At 43.3% G+C, this 17,221-nt stretch overlaps 1 protein-coding gene across 1 annotated transcript in view; it reads left to right on the forward strand.

Annotated features, from left to right (window-relative positions):
- Positions 1 to 226: 226 nt before the first annotated feature.
- The window catches only part of LOC138665799 (glutathione S-transferase kappa 1-like), a 35,336-nt gene continuing 18,341 nt past the window's right edge, over positions 227 to 17,221 (forward strand). The window contains exons 1-3 of the mRNA XM_069753641.1: positions 227 to 352; positions 11,068 to 11,149; positions 14,138 to 14,266. Coding sequence (XP_069609742.1) covers positions 284 to 352; positions 11,068 to 11,149; positions 14,138 to 14,266 — 280 coding nt within the window. The 5' untranslated portion in view covers positions 227 to 283. The remainder of the gene's footprint in view (positions 353 to 11,067; positions 11,150 to 14,137; positions 14,267 to 17,221) is intronic.

Consider the following 17,221-nt stretch of genomic DNA (forward strand, 5'->3'; position numbering starts at 1 on the left):
CCATAAATGCAAATAACCTATTTTACTTAATGGGTGTAGAAAATCTGCAACATCAAAAACTCATAAAACGCTCATCATGGCCTCAACGCACAAACAGAACTGCACCAGACTGCCTGTGTATTTGTGCTTTCAGCTAGTTGGGTGCCAACATGGAAGTTCACAGTAGGTGGCAGTGAGAGCCTTCACCATCTGCTCCGACACAAGGTCAGACAAATGCTGTACAACAGGTTGCAGTAAACTTTGCTCTCTTCCCACAATGCTCCTTGCAGGGTAAGCAGCAGACATGTCTAACAGGAAGGTGCTGGAGCTGTTCTACGATGTGGTCTCCCCCTATTCCTGGCTGGGCTTTGAGGTGAGAGGTTTTATTTGGAGAATTGTAATTTGCAGCATTTCTCTTTCTTAAACATATTAGGGAATTGCCTCGAGTGCTATTCCTGTGTCTATAGCCGCATGTGTGTGGCTGTAATAAGGCTCTCTGCCTAATACTTTTTCAGGTGCCCCTTTGATAGTAGTGTCCCTGCTATTGGTGGACCCAGACAAAGGGCCCCTGTGTAAGAACAATTTATTGGCCTTTTGCAGACCAAAAGCTCCTCATAACACACAATTCCACATGCTATGGAGGGTGCGGTGGTCCCTTCACCTCTTGGGACCCTGTGCAGCTGCACAGGTTGCACCTATAGTGTGTCTGCCCCTGGTCGCAGCTGCGGAGTGCGGTATTATTTACAGTTATATGAAAAAGTTTGGGCACCCCTATTAATCTTAAGCTTAAAGGGAACCTGTCACCCCGAAAATCGCGGGTGAGGTAATCCCACCGGCATCAGGGGCTTATCTGCAGCATTCTGTAATGCTGTAGATAAGCCCCCGATGTTACCTGAAAAAGGAGAAAAAGACATTAGATTATACTCACCCAGGGGCGGTCCCGCTGCTGGTCAGGTCGGATGGGTGTCTCCGGTCCGCAGCGGCGCCTCCTATCTTCTTTCCATGACGTCCTCTTCTGATCTTCAGCCACGGCTCCGGCGCAGGCGTACTTTGCTCTGCCCTGTTGAGGGCAGACAAAGTACTGCAGTGCGCAGGCGCCGGGCCTCTGACCTTTCCGGCGCCTGCGCACTGCAGCACTATCCTCTGCCCTCAAGAGGGCAGAGCAAAGTACGCCTGCGCCGGAGCCGTGGCTGAAGATCAGAAGAGGACGTCATGGAAAGAAGATAGGAGGCGCCGCTGCGGACCGGAGACACCCATCCGACCTGACCAGCAGCGGGACCGCCCCTGGGTGAGTATAATCTAACGTCTTTTTCTCCTTTTTCAGGTAACATCGGGGGCTTATCTACAGCATTACAGAATGCTGCAGATAAGCCCCTGATGCCGGTGGGATTACCTCACCCGCGATTTTCGGGGTGACAGGTTCCCTTTAATCTAATATATAAAGCTGAATGTGTGTGTATGTGTGTGTGTATGTCCGGGATTGGCACATGCACCGTCGCAGCTACAGCCACTAAATTTTGCACAGTCACAGGTCTGGACCCCGAGAGCGTCATAGGCTATGTTGTGAGGCGAAATTTTAACCCCGCGCGTTCCAATTCACCAAACAATTTTGCCCCTATCTACATAATGGGGGGAAAAAAGTGAAAGGAAAAGTGTTGGAGGCAAATTGGCAGCTGCCAGATGTGAACAAGGGGGACTAAGGCTACGTTCACATTAGCGTTATGCTAGTTTGCGTCGGGCGACGCAGCGGCGACGCATGCGTCATGCGCCCCTATATTTAACATGGGGGACGCATGCGTTTTTGTTTGTTGCGTTGTGCGACGCATGCGTCTTTTTGCCGCAAGCGTCGGACCAAGAAAACGCAACAAGTTGCATTTTTCTTGCGTCCAAATTTCGGCAAAAAACGATGCATGCGTCGCAAAATGCAGCGTTTTTGCGTGCGTTTTGGTGCGTATTTGCGTGCGTTGTGCGTTGCGTCGCCGATGCAGTGGCGCATAACGCTAATGTGAACGTAGCCTTAAAGAGTGAGAGCGATGGCGCCAAAGAGTATATACCGTACAGTTGCTAAGGTGGGGCCCCGACATGGGATACTCATCACACACGGGGATATGAACACACACACACAAAATGTGCCTCACACTACCACATGCTTGAACACCTATATCACCCTCAGCACACATTTCACCACACATACACCAACCTCGCCACATAGCTGTCGAAACACGAAAGTCGCCACGCGCAAAACTCGCCACACGTGCAAAACTCACGTCATGGAAAACTCACCACACGCAAAACTTGCCCACGCAGAAAAATAGCCGCATGCACAAAAGTTGCAACACATGCAAACGTTGCCTCACACAAAACTTGCACATACTAAAAACACACCACATATAAAACTCGCCATGCGCAAAACTTGCTGCACACAACTTCCTACACTAACCTGACACACAAAAAGTTGCTACACGCATGTCGCCACACAAAACTCATCTCACAAAAGTCGCTACATGCATGTAGCCACATGCAACTCAACACACACAACTTGACACATGAAACTCGCCCTAAAACACACACAAGTCTGGTATTATCCTTCAAAAATAAAAATCTGATTAATAAGCAGACAAACTACAAGAGCAGCAAATGTCCCATATAGGAAATACGGCAGCTGTCAGTTACATGACCTGTCTATTATGTGTATGTGTGAGCTAATATATACTGCCAGGGGGAGGGCTTCCTGTTGGCTGGGGATTTATCAGGCTGCCAATTTAGCTTACAAATACTGAGGTAAAAATACTGACCAAATAACGTGTGAACGAGGTCTAATACAGGAGGAGATGACACACAGGTATATACTATATACAGGAGGAGATGACACACAGGTATATACTATATACAGGAGGAGATGACACACAGGTATATACTATATACAAGAGAGATGACACACAGGTATATACTATATACAGGAGGAGATGACTTACAGGTACATACTATATACAGGAGGAGATGACACACACATATATACTATATACAGGAGGAGATGACACTGGTATATACTATATGCAGGAGGAGATGACATACAGGTCCATACTATATACAGGGGAGATGACACACAGGTATACACTATATACAGGAGAGATGGCACACAGGTATATACTATATACAGGGGAGATGACACACAGGTATATACTATAAACAGGAGGAGATGACACACACATATATACTATATACAGGGGAGATGACGCAGGTATATACTATATACAGGGGAGATGACACACACATATATACTATATACAGGGGAGATGACACACAGGTATATACTATATACAGAAGGAGATGACACACTGGTATATACTATATACAGGGGAGATGACATACAGGTACATACTATATACAGGGGAGATGATACACAGGTATATACTATATACAGGGGAGATGACACACAGGTATATACTATATACAGGGGAGATGACACACAGGTATATACTGTATACAGGGGAGATGACACACAGGTATATACTATATACAGGAGGAGATGACATACAGATATATACTATATACAGGAGGAGATGACACACAGATATATACTATATACAGGAGCAGATGACACACAGGTATATACTATATACAGGAGGAGATGACATACAGGTACATACTATATACAGGAGGGGATGACATACAGGTACATACTATATACAGGAGGAGATGACACACAGGTATATACTATATACAGGAGCAGAAGACACACTGGTATATACTATATACAGGAGGAGATGACATACAGGTACATACTATATACAGAAGGAGATGACACACTGGTATATACTATATACAGGGGAGATGACATACAGGTACATACTATATACAGGGGAGATGATACACAGGTATATACTATATACAGGGGAGATGACACACAGGTATATACTATATACAGGGGAGATGACACACAGGTATATACTATATACAGAAGGAGATGACACACTGGTATATACTATATACAGGGGAGATGACATACAGGTACATACTATATACAGGGGAGATGATACACAGGTATATACTATATACAGGGGAGATGACACACAGGTATATACTATATACAGCGGAGATGACACACAGGTATATACTATAAACAAGAGGAGATGACATAGGTATATACTATATACAGGAGGAGATGACATACAGATATGTACTATATACAGGAGGAGATGACACACAGATATATACTATATACAGGAGCAGATGACACACAGGTATATACTATATACAGGAGGAGATGACATACAGGTACATACTATATACAGGAGGAGATGACACACAGGTATATACTATATACAGGAGCAGAAGACACACAGGTATATACTATACACAGGAGGAGATGACTTGCAGGTATATACTATATACAGGAGGAGATGACACACGTATATACTATATACAGGAGGAGATGACATACAGGTATATACTATATAAAAGAGTAGATGACACAGGTATATAGAGGAGGAGATGACATACAGCAGGTATATACTATATACAGGGGAGATGACATACAGGTATATACTATATACATGAGATGACATACAGGTATATACCATATATAGGAGGAGATGAGATACAGGTATATAGTATATACAGAAGAGATGACATACAGGTATATACTATATACAGGAGGAGATGACACATAGGTGTGTATATACAATATACAGGAGATGACACAGCAGGTATATACTATTTACAGGGGAGATGACATACAGGTATATACACTATATTATTATTATTTATTGTTATAGCGCCATTTATTCCATGGCGCTTTACATGTGAGGAGGGGTATACATAATAAAAACAAGTACAATAATCTTAAACAATACAAGTCATAACTGGTACAGGAGGAATGAGGACCCTGCCCGCGAAGGCTCCCAATCTACAAGGGATGGGTGAGAATACAGTAGGTGAGGGTAGAGCTGGTCATGCAGCGGTTTGGTCGATCGGTGGTTACTGCAGGTTGTAGGCTTGTCTGAAGAGGTGGGCCTTCAGGTTCTTTTTGAAGGTTACGATGGTAGGCGAGAGTCTGATGTGTTGTGGTATATAAAGGAGATGACATACAGGTATATACTTGTTGTGAATTCAGCTTTTGAGCTCCCTCCGGTGGTTGTAGAGGGTAATGCAGTTGTGCCTGGATTGCAGGAGTGGACATGTGTATCTACTAATTGCAGGACTGACTGGGGTATATAGCTTTGCTGGATCCTTTAGTCAGTGCCAGTTGTCCATTGTTCTTGAAGGATTCACTTCCCTGCTGGTCTCTCCAGTTTGCTGTGTTTTTCTACAAAGATAAGTCCTGGCTTTGTTTTTGCTGTCCACCTGCAGTGGACCTTATAGTTCTGTGCATTTTCATGTTTTTGTCTTGTCCAGCTTGGTCTGTGAAGGATTTTTTGCAGCCTAGCTATTTCTCTGGAGATGCAGATATACCCCCCATGTCTTTAGTCAGATGTGGTGATCCGTATTTTCTGCGGTGGATATTTTCTAGTGTTTTTATACTGACCGCATAGTACTCTGTTCTATTCTTTCTTTTTAGCTAGTATGGCCTCCTATGCTAAAATCTGATTTCATATCTACGTATGTTTTTTCCCTCTCCTCTCACAGTCAATATTTGTGGGGGGCTATCTATCCTTTGGGGATTTTCTCTGAGGCAAGATAGGTTTCCTGTTTCTGTCTTTAGGGGTAGTTAGATCTTAGGCTGTGCCGAGGGGTCTAGGGAGTGTTAGGTACCCCCCACGGCTACTTTTAGTTGCGCTGCTAGGTTCAGGGTTTGCGGTCAGTACAGGGACCACCTTCTCCAGAGTACGTCTCATGCTGCTCCAAGGCCACCAGATCATAACATATACTATATATAAGGGAAATGACAAACATGTATATACATAGTAACATAGTTACTAAGGCCGAAAAAAGACATTTGTCCATCCAGTTCAGCCTATATTCCATCATAATAAATCCCCAGATCTACGTCCTTCTACAGAACCTAATAATTGTATGATACAATATTGTTCTGCTCCAGGAAGACATCCAGGCCTCTCTTGAACCCCTCGACTGAGTTCACCATCACCACCTCCTCAGGCAAGCAATTCCAGATTCTCACTGCCCTAACAGTAAAGAATCCTCTTCTATGTTGGTGGAAAAACCTTCTCTCTTCCAGACGCAAAGAATGCCCCCTTGTGCCCGTCACCTTCCTTGGTATAAACAGATCCTCAGCGAGATATTTGTATTGTCCCCTTATATACTTATACAGTTAAGTCCATATATATTTGGACAGAGACAAAATTTTTCTAATTTTGGTTATAGACATTACCGCAATGAATTTTAAACAAAACAATTCAGATGCAGTTGAAGTTCAGACTTTCAGCTTTCATTTGAGGGTATCCACATTAAAATTGGATGAAGGGTTTCGGAGTTTCAGCTCCTTAACATGTGCCACCCTGATTTTACAGGGACCAAAAGCAATTGGACAATTGACTCCAAGGCTATTTCATGGACAGGTGTGGGCAATCCCTTCATTATGTCATTCTCAATTAAGCGGATAAATGGCCTGGAGTTGATTTGAGGTGTGGTGCTTGCATTTGGAAGGTTTTGCTGTGAAGTAAACATGCGGTCAAAGGAGCTCTCCATGCAGGTGAAACAAACCATCCTTAAGCTGCGAAAACAGAAAAAACCCATCCGAGAAATTGCTACAATATTAGGAGTGGCAAAATCTACAGTTTGGTGCATCCTGAGAAAGAAAGAAAGCACTGGTGAACTCATCAATGCAAAAAGACCTGGGCGCCCACGGAAGACAACAGTGGTGGATGATCGCAGAATAATCTCCATGGTGAAGAGAAACCCCTTCACAACAGTCAACCAAGTGAACAACACTCTCCAGGAGGTCGGCGTATCAATATCCAAATCTACCGTAAAGAGAAGACTGCATAAAAGTAAATACAGAGGGTTCACTGCATGGTGTAAGCCACTCATAAGCATCAAGAATAAAAAGACTAGACTGGACTTTGCTAAAAAAAATCTAAAAAAGCCAACACAGTTTTGGAAGAACATTCTTTGGACAGATGAAACCAAGATCAATCTCTACCAGAATGATGGAAAGAGAAAAGTATGGCGAAGGCGTGGTACAGCTCACGATCCAAAGCATACCACATCATCTGTAAAACATGGCGGAGGCAGTGTGATGGCTTGGGCATGCATGGCTGCCAGTGGCACTGGGTCACTAGTGTTTATTGATGATGTGACACAGGACAGAAGCAGCCGAATGAATTCTGAGGTATTCAGAGACATACTGTGTGCTCAGATCCAGCCAAATGCAGCCAAACTGATTGGTCATCGCTTCATACTACAGATGGACAATGACCCAAAACATAAAGCCAAAGCAACCCAGGAGTTTATTAAAGCAAAGAAGTGGAATATTCTTGAATGGCCAAGTCAGTCACCTGATCTCAACCCAATTGAGCCTTCATTTCACTTGTTAAAGACTAAACTTCAGACAGAAAGGCCCACAAACAAACAGCAACTGAAACCCACCTCAGTGAAGGCCTGACAGAGCATCAAAAAGGAGGAAACACAGCGTCTGGTGATGTCCATGAGTTCAAGACTTCAGGCAGTCATTGACAACAAAGAGTTTTCAACCAAGTACTAGAAATGAACATTTTATTTAAAATTATTTAATGTGTCCAATTACTTTTGGTCCCTATTAAAACAGGGTGGCACATGTTAAGGAGCTGAAACTCCTAAACCCTTCTTCCAATTTTAATGTGGATACCCTCAAATGAAAGCTGAAAGTCTGAACTTCAACTGCATCTGGATTGTTTTGTTTAAAATTCATTGTGGTAATGTCTATAACCAAAATTAGAAAAATGTTGTCTCTGTCCAAATATATATGGACTTAACTGTACATACTGAGGGGAAAATGAGGGGTGTGAGGTGAAATGAAAAGGTGTGAGGGAAAATAGTGGAGTGATCGGAAAATGACAGATGTGAGGTCGAAATGACAAGTGTTAGGGGGGAATGAGAGGAGTGAGGGGGAAAATAAGAGGAGTGAGGGGGAAAATAAGAGGAGTGAGGGGGAAAATGAGAGGTGTAAGGGAGAAAATGAGAGATGTGAGGGGTAAAATGAGAGGCGTAATGGGAAAATAAGAGAAGTGAGGTGCTATGTATACTTATACATACTGAGGGGAAAATGAGGGGTGTGAGTGCAAAATGAGAGGAGTGAGGGAAAATAGTGGAGTGATCGGAAAATGACAGATGTGAGGTCGAAATGACAAGTGTTAGGGGGGAATGAGAGGAGTGAGGGGGAAAATAAGAGGAGTGAGGGGGAAAATGAGAGGTATAAGGGAGAAAATGAGAGATGTGAGGGGTAAAATGAGAGGCGTAATGGGAAAATAAGAGAAGTGAGGTGCTATAACTAACCACAGATATTTACTATGCCCAGGCAACGCCGGGCTCTTCAGCTAGTGTTTTATAAAAATTGTTTTTTTTGCAACAGCTATTTCAGTTTCATATAGCTAATAACTGTTGGACACAGTAATGTTTCTGCCTTGAAATGAGGTTTATTGTACTAACAGAAAATGTGCAATCTGCCTTCAAACAAAATTTGACAGGTGCATAAGTATGGGCACCCTTATCATTTTCTTGTTTTAAATATTCCTACCTACTTTTTACTGACTTACTAAAGCACTTTTTTTGGTTTTCTAACCTCATTGAGCTTTGAAGCCAGGTGCATGCAATCATGAGAAAAGCTACTTAAAGTGGCCACTTGCAAGTTGTTCTCCTGTTTGAATCCCCTCTGAAGAGTGGCATCATGGGCTCCTCAAAGCAACTGTCTAATGATCTGAAAACAAAGATTATTCAACATAGTTGTTCAGGGGAAGGATACAAAAAGCTGTCTCAGAGATTTAACCTGTCAATTTCCACTGTGAGGAACATAGTAAGGAAATGGAAGAACATAGGTACAGTTCTGGTTAAGGCCAGAAGTGGCAGGCCAAGAAAAACATCAGAAAGGCAGAGAAGAAGAATGGTGAGATCAGTCAAGGACAATCCTCAGACCACCTCCAGAGAGCTGCAGCATCAACTTGCTGCAGATGGTGTCACTGTGCATCGGTCAACTATACAACGCACTTTGCACAAGGAGAAGCTGTATGGGAGAGTGATGCGAAAGAAGCCGTTTCTGCAAGCACGCCACAAACAGAGTCGGCTGAGGTATGCAAAAGCACATTTGGAGAAGCCAATTTCTTTTTGGAAGAAGGTCCTGTGGACTAATGAAACCAAGATTGAGTTGTTTGGTCATACAAAAAGGCGTTATGCATGGCGGCCAAAAAACACAGCATTCCAAGAAAAACACTTGCTACCCACAGTAAAATTTGGTGGAGGTTCCATCATGCTTTGTGGCTGTGTGGCCAATGCCGGCACCGGGAATCTTGTTAAAGTTGAGAGACGCATGGATTCCTCTCAGTATCAGCAGATTCTTGTCAATAATGTTCATGAATCAGTGACAAAGTTGAAGTTTCGCAGGGGATGGATCTGTCAGCAAGACAATAATCCAAAACACTGCTCCAAATCTACTCAGGCATTCATGCAGAGGAACAATTACACTGTTCTGGAATGGCCATCCCAGTCCCCAGACCTGAATATCATTGAACATCTTTGGGATTATTTCAAGAGATATGTCCATGCTCGGCGACCATCAAACTTAACTGAACTGGAATTGCTTTGTAAAGAGGAATGGTCAAAAATACCTTCATCCAGGATCCAGGAACTCATTAAAATCTACAGGAAGCGACTAGAGGCTGTTATTTTTGCAAAAGGAGGATCTACTAAATATTAATGTCACTTTTCTGGTGGGGTGCCCATATTTATGTACCTGTCAAATTTTGTTTGAGTGCAGATTGCACATTTTCTGTTAGTACAATAAACCTCATTTCAAGGCAGAAACATTATTGTGTCCAACAGTTATTAGATATATGAAACTAAAATAGCTGTTGCAAAAAAACTATTTTTATAAAACATTAAGCTTAAGATTAATAGGGGTGCCCAAACTTTTTCCTATAACTGTATATGCATTGTTGATTTTGTTTATATGGTACTGTTTAACGTGGCATGGTAGCCTTGGGCGAGGTACTTGTTTCTTATGCCCTGACATGTTACATGAAGGTGGGTGTCCTGGCTAAGTGTGTGGACTTGTGCTATGGACATCGCTGTGGAGTCAGAGTCGTGGAGTCTGTATAAAATAGACTGACTCAGAATACAAAAATATATAATACATTGGGTACAGTACAGGAAGTGCTGTAAATATTTTCATAAGAATTTGGGAAAGTTCGGAAATGTCCTATAAATGTCTGTTCTGTTCCTGATCTAAGGATCTGGGCTTTTAGTGGAGATGAATCTGTGCTGCACTTTATGCACATGCTCAGTAGTGACCATGACCAGTGCTGTGGGGTCGGGAGTCTGGGAAATTGAGGAGTTGGAGGTTGTCTTACCGACTCCATAGCCCTGGCTATTGCCCTTGGAGACCATATGTTACCGATGACTTGGGTGGGCCAGGAACAGATGTTGAACAGTTCAATGAGGGAGACCACCAGCCAAAAATAAACATTTTAAATAAATATTTTTTAAAATATAGATAGTATGACGCAACCTGGTGTGAAAAGTGTATGTGAACAAATTGGTCAAACTAATAACTAACGAGCTGACAAATTGGTTGTTGTGATGACTGAGCATGTGTGTCCAGCACTCAGCTCCCCTGGTGAACCTGTACATTGCAATACACTTGTACACCAGATGGCGCCATGCTATGTAAGAAAATATCACTACTCTTCAGTTGATTTTTTTTTCTTTTTAACAGCGTGTAAAATTGCAAATAATAATAACTATTCATGATCTTTTCAGAGGATGTGATTGGTAATGGTGAAAATCCAAAACAAATGGTCATAATACAAATTTAAAAATTCTTACCGCAGCACAAAACTTTCACTGAAAATTTCCAAAGTTTATGAATAAGATTTGTTATTTTAGTATAGAAAAAAAATGGATCTCCAATCTGTCTTTTTATTTTTTTACTCACAACAGATACTATTACGATATAAGAACATATGGAACATAAACATCCATTTATGCCCTGCGTTCCTTGGAGCAATAATGAATGCAACTGGTATGTAATGCTAGAAGATGCCTGGTAATATAGTTCCTCCAGTGAATGGGTTGACCAGCAATACCAAGCTCAACCAGTACTTCAATGTGTTGTGGACCTGATGGTCCTATGGATTGGCCATCAATGTCCTAGAGGACCACTTTAATGTATTAAAAAAAAAAGTGAGTCTGTAGCTCATTCACATGACTTCCGTGTACGATCTTCACATGTAGAACCATCGCAGAAATTGGATTTTGTCATGTGAGATCAGTAATGCTCCGGTGCTAAACATGAGGCTCGTGGAAGACGCCATAATACGGTGCGTGCACGAGCTCTTAGTGGGAACCTGTCACTTCTTTGTTTATGGAGAGCAGCAACTGTATCCGTGTCCTCGGCATTGATGGACTGTAGGTTGTAAAGCTGATCCTACTGTCAGTCATTGCCAGGGCCGCGGTTACAGCCTCTGGTCTCTATACATAGAGCGGACACTGAACGCGTGCCGGAGCCATCACCGTGACCAAACACTGCTGGGTGATTAAAGTTCGTACCTCTCGGTAGCGGGGCTCAAAGTGCAAGCGCTGTTATATAAGAGCAGGTCCTGCTGACATGGAGAATCATTCATCTGAATGACCAGAACGTGTTACGATACTTTGTGATGCATCAGTTGCTGTAATGGAAAATGAAGATTCATCTGGTGATAACATTATTGAAGGGGATAAAAAAAAACTTGATCTCATGTCAGTCAGCCGGTTGTCAGGACCATTCTGTTTAAAGGGTTTGTCCGCCCCAGAAATTGTATTAATCCTTTTTTTTTAATTTCCAACTTGTTCAGAAATAGGAAGTAAGAAAAAAAAGTATGGCCACCTTAGTTTATGCTCCCACAGAAAATATATATATATATATATATATATATATATATATATATATATATATATAATGCGCTACCTGACAGTGTGTTTGGGAATACTAGGGACCACCATACAACATGTGTGTAGGGGGGAATATTGGCATAACCATACGTTGTGGGGGAAAATACTGGGCGCCACCATACATTGTATGGGAGGAGTGTAATACTGAAGGCCACCATACAATGGTGGAAGAAATACTGGTGGCCACCATAAAGTGTGATAAAGGGGGGAATATTGGGGGCCACCAAACAGTGTGTGAGGAGTAATACTTTGGGCCACCATACAGTGTGGGGGGAGGAAATTCTGGGGGTTACCATACAGTGTGTGTGTGATGGGGAATACTGGGGGCCACCATACAGTGTGCTTGGGGGATAATACTGGGGGCCACCATACAGTGGGGGAGACTACTATTGGCCATCGTACAGTGTGGTGGAAGCTACCAGGGGCTATTATACAGTGTGGGGGAGACTACTGGGAGCCATCGTACAGTTTGGGGGAGACTACTGGGGGCCATCCTACAGTGTGGGGGAGACTACTGGGGGCCATCGTACAGTTTGGGGGAGACTACTGGGGGCCATCCTACAGTGTGGGGGAGACTACTGGGGGCCATCGTAAAGTGTGGTGGAGACTACTGGCTATTTTACAGTGTGGGACGGGGCTATTGAGGGACATAATACATTGTGGGGTGGACTACTGAAGGCCATCCTGCTGTGATTGGGAATCTGTGGATCCATCATGCTGTGCATGTGGGGGCATCATGCTGTGTAGAGGGGAACTATATATGGAAGGATTCAGAGGACATTTATTAAATGTTAAAGAAATTGTTCACTAGTTGGAGAACTTCTCCTCATAATCCTCTCAAGGCCCCCATAAAATAATAAAGTTTATACTCCCCGCCGTGTCGGCACTCGCTTTCCAGGGCTCCCGTGCTGTTGTTGTGACGTCGGCACCCTATCAGCACTGGCATCACTGTCCCCGCCTCCTGTCGATTTGAGCCTGAAAAGCAAGTCCCAGATCAGCTGTAGCCCAGACTTCCTCTTCATGTTCGATTTGTTCGAAGACTGGAACAGAAACGCCAGTGCTTGGACGCCAGCGTCATGTGCCTCAACAAACGCACGAGAGCCCCGGGACCGCGAGTGCTGACATTGCTGGAATGGCGAATGCACGGGAGGTGAGTATAAGCTTAACTATTTTATGGGGGGCAAGCATTTAGATGAAGAAGAAATTGTCATAGTAGTGGACAACCCCTTTAAGTTAGTACTTAAGAAGCATTTGTTATAGGGGCACTCAGGGTATTGTGTCTGTAAAATTGTCATACTCAGGGCATTATTACGTTTTAAGGGCCGAAAAGTGGGCACTGTTTTCTAGGGCACTTGCACAGGGCACTAATATTTTCAAGGACTCAATTTTACCATCTAGAGGGACGAAAAGAGGCATTTTACTTGTAAAAGACATAGTGGTAGGCATTATTATGAGTCAATACCAACGATGCCCTCCTTGTGGTACCTGACACGTGTTTCGCATACCTGCTTTTTCAAAGGGATATATCGTTTTTATGGCAGCATACATTACTGGTGGATAGGCTATACACTCCATCTATTTGCATTGCCCACCAGCTTGATGCTGCCTCTATTTACGCTGCAGTGATCTTTTGCCCTGCCCCCTTAAGTCACACATTGACTCCTATTCCTTCCTTTGCCTACCTTCATGTCTCCTCCACAGTTCTCTAAATTGTCATTGTGTAATTTTTGTGTGACATGGTTTTAATGTGATTTCTTAATAAAATTTACCTGATTTATATTATCTTTGGTGGATTTCAATTTGCTCCATATAGTTTCTAGTGAGCCTCATATCAGGCTGACACTTGCTGTTTTGTATAGGTCACTTCTAAGTGGTCATGTCATTATCGTGATAAGCAGGATTACAATGACATATAACACCTCTATATACCATATCACTGGCCAAGGTGTTGGCCAAACTCTCATCCAAAACTATCCCAACTTCTGTTCACATATTTTTGGTGGGAAAACTGAAAAAGGATCTGGAGCAATATAGGTGACATATTCCTGAAAGATCAGAAATGACTCTCATTTATCTATAGGTAACTCACCGCCTGCCATGGTTCCAAAGAGAGGCGCCTACATGACAAAGGATGTGGAACGGTTGACTGAGTTTTATCAGGTTCCTTTAAGACACCCAAGTAATTTCTTTGAAGTTGCCATTAAGAAAGGTTAGTATTTGCTTTATTGGTAAGAAGTATGGTGAATAGACTATGTAATGCAAAATGAGGCAGTATCACACAGCTTTTGGATACATTTATACATCACATTTTTGTATTCTGTTAGAACTTACATTATCTAAAGGGACATATAAATACCGTATTTTTCAAACTATAAGGCTATGTTCACACCTTGCGTCGGGTCCCTGCGGGTTCTCCCGCAGCGGATTTGATAAATCTGCAGGGCAAAACAACTGCGGTTCTCCCTGCAGATTTATCGCGGTTTGTTCCGCGGTTTCCGCTGCGGGTTTCCGCCTATACTATTGATGCTGCAAGCAATATGCAGCATCAATAGTAATGTTAAAAATAATAAAAATTGGTTATACTCACCCTCTGATGTCCGGATCTCCTGGGCGCTGCACCCGGCGGTCCGGTTCCAAAGATGCTGTGGGAGAAGGACCCTTCGTGAAGTCACGGTCATGTGACCGCGACGTCACCGCAGGTCCTGGTCGCACAGCAACTCTGACCGGACGGCCGCGTGCAGCGCCCAGGAGCTCCGGACATCAGAGGGTGAGTATAACCAGATTTTTTATTTTTTAACCCCAAATATGGTTCCCAGAGCCTGGAGGAGAGTCTCCTCTCCTCCACCCCGGGTACCACCCGCACATTATCCGCTTACTTCCCGCAACGTGGGCACAGCCCCATGCGGGAAGTAAGCGGTTCAATGTATTCCTATGGGTGCAGAATCTCAGCGATTCTGCACAAAGAAGTGACATGCTGCGGGTTGTAAACCGCTGCGTTCCCGCGCGGTTTTTCCCGCAGCATGTGCACAGCGGTTTGCGGTTTCCATAGGGTTTACATGTTACTGTAAACGCTATGGAAACTGCTGCGGACCCGCAGCATCAAAATCGCGGCGGTTCCGCGGTAAAAACCGCTAAGTGTGAATATAGCCTTAGACACACTGGACGATAAGATGCACCTAGGTTTTAGAGGAGGAAAATAGAAAAAAAAATGGAAGCAAAAATGTAGTCAATTCTTAACTAATATTTCCCATCTTGGTATATACATTGCCTAGCGAAAGTAGTCGACCCCCTGGAACTTTTCAACCTTCTCTCACATATCGTGCTTCAAACATAAATATACCAAATCTACATTTTTGGTGAAGAATCAACAAGTGGAACACAATTGTGAAGTTGAATGAAATTTATTGGTTATTTTAAATTTTTGTGGAAATTGAAAAACGAAAAAGTGGGACGTGCAATATTATTCGGCCCCTTTACTTTCAGTGCAGCAAACTCACTCCAGAAGTTCATAGAGGATCTCTGAATGATCCAATGTTGTCCTAAATGCCTAATGATGATAAATATAATCCACCTGTGTGTAATCAAGTCTCCGTATAAATGCACCTGCTCTGTGATAGTCTCAGGGTTCTGTTTGAAGCACAGAGAGCATCATGAAGACCAAGGAACAAAACAGGCAGGTCCGTGATACTGTTGTGGAGATGTTTAAAGCTGTATTTGGATACAAAATGATTTCCAAAACTTTAAACATCCCAAGGAGCACTGTGCAAGCGATCATATTGAAATGGAAGGAGTATCATACCACTGCAAATCTACCAAGACCCGGCCGTCCCTCTAAACTTCCATCTCAAACAAGGAGAAGACTGATCAGAGATGCAGCCAAGAGGCCCATGATCACTGTGGATGAACTGCAGAGATCTACAGCTAAGGTGGGACAGTCTGTCAATAGGACAACAGTCAGTCATACACTGCACAAATCTGGCCTTTATGGAAGAGTGGCAAGAAGAAAGTCATTTCTCAAAGATATCCATAAAAAGTGTTGTTTAAAGTTTGCAACAAGCCACCTGGGAGACACACCAAACATGTGGAAGAAGGTGCTCTGGTCAGATGAAACCAAAATCGAACATTTTGGCAACAATGCCTAACGATATGTTTGGCGTAAAGGCAACACAGCTCATCACCCTGAACACACCATCCCCACCGTCAAACATGGTGGTGACAGCATCATGGTTTGGGCCTGCTTTTCTTCAGCAGGGGAAGATGGCTAAAATTGATGGGAAGATGGATGGAGCCAAATACAGGACCATTCTTGAAGAAAACCTGTTGGAGTCTGCAAAAGACCTGAGACTGGGACGGAGATTTGTCTTCCAACAAGACAATGATCCCAAACATAAAGCAAAATCTACAATGGAATGGTTCACAAATAAATGTATCCAGGTGTTAGAATGGCCAAGTCAGAGTCCAGACCTCAATCCAATCGAGAATCTGTGGAAAGAGCTGAAAACTGCTGTTCACAAACGATCTCCATCAAACCTCACTGAGCTTGAGCTGTTTGCCAAGGAAGAATGGGCAAGAATTTCAATGTACAAAACTGATAGAGGCATACCCCAAGCGACTTGCAGCTGTAATTGCAGCAAAAGGTGGCGCAACAAAGTATTAAGTTAAAGGGGGCGAATAATATTGCACGCCCCACTTTTTAGTTTTTGAATTTCCACAAAAATTTTAAATAACCAATAAATTTCGTTCAACTTCACAATTGTATTCCACTTGTTCTTGATTTTTCACCAAAAATTTAGATTTGGTATCTTTATGTTTGAAGCATGATATGTGGGAAAAGGTTGAAAAGTTCCCAGGGGCTGAATACTTTCGCAAGGCACTGTATATGTGCCCAATCCAGGCATACTTGGCCCCCTCATCAACATCCTGGTTTGCATGGCTCCTCATCCCCATCCTGGTATGCATGGCCCCCTCATCCCTGTCCTGGTATGCATGGCCCTGATCCCTATCGATCGTGCGGGCATAGAAGCTGTGTGCGATTCCCGCCGGGAGCTTAAGTGATATATGATACCTGGCTATTTCTAAAGGCTGGGCGAGGGAGGGGGCTCCCTCTCCAACCGATCTCCCCAATCGTGAAGTCATCTTGGAGGCCTGATGGTTGCCATTACAG

Source organism: Ranitomeya imitator, chromosome 2 (genome assembly GCF_032444005.1).
Source record: "Ranitomeya imitator isolate aRanImi1 chromosome 2, aRanImi1.pri, whole genome shotgun sequence".
Lineage (NCBI taxonomy): Eukaryota > Metazoa > Chordata > Amphibia > Anura > Dendrobatidae > Ranitomeya > Ranitomeya imitator.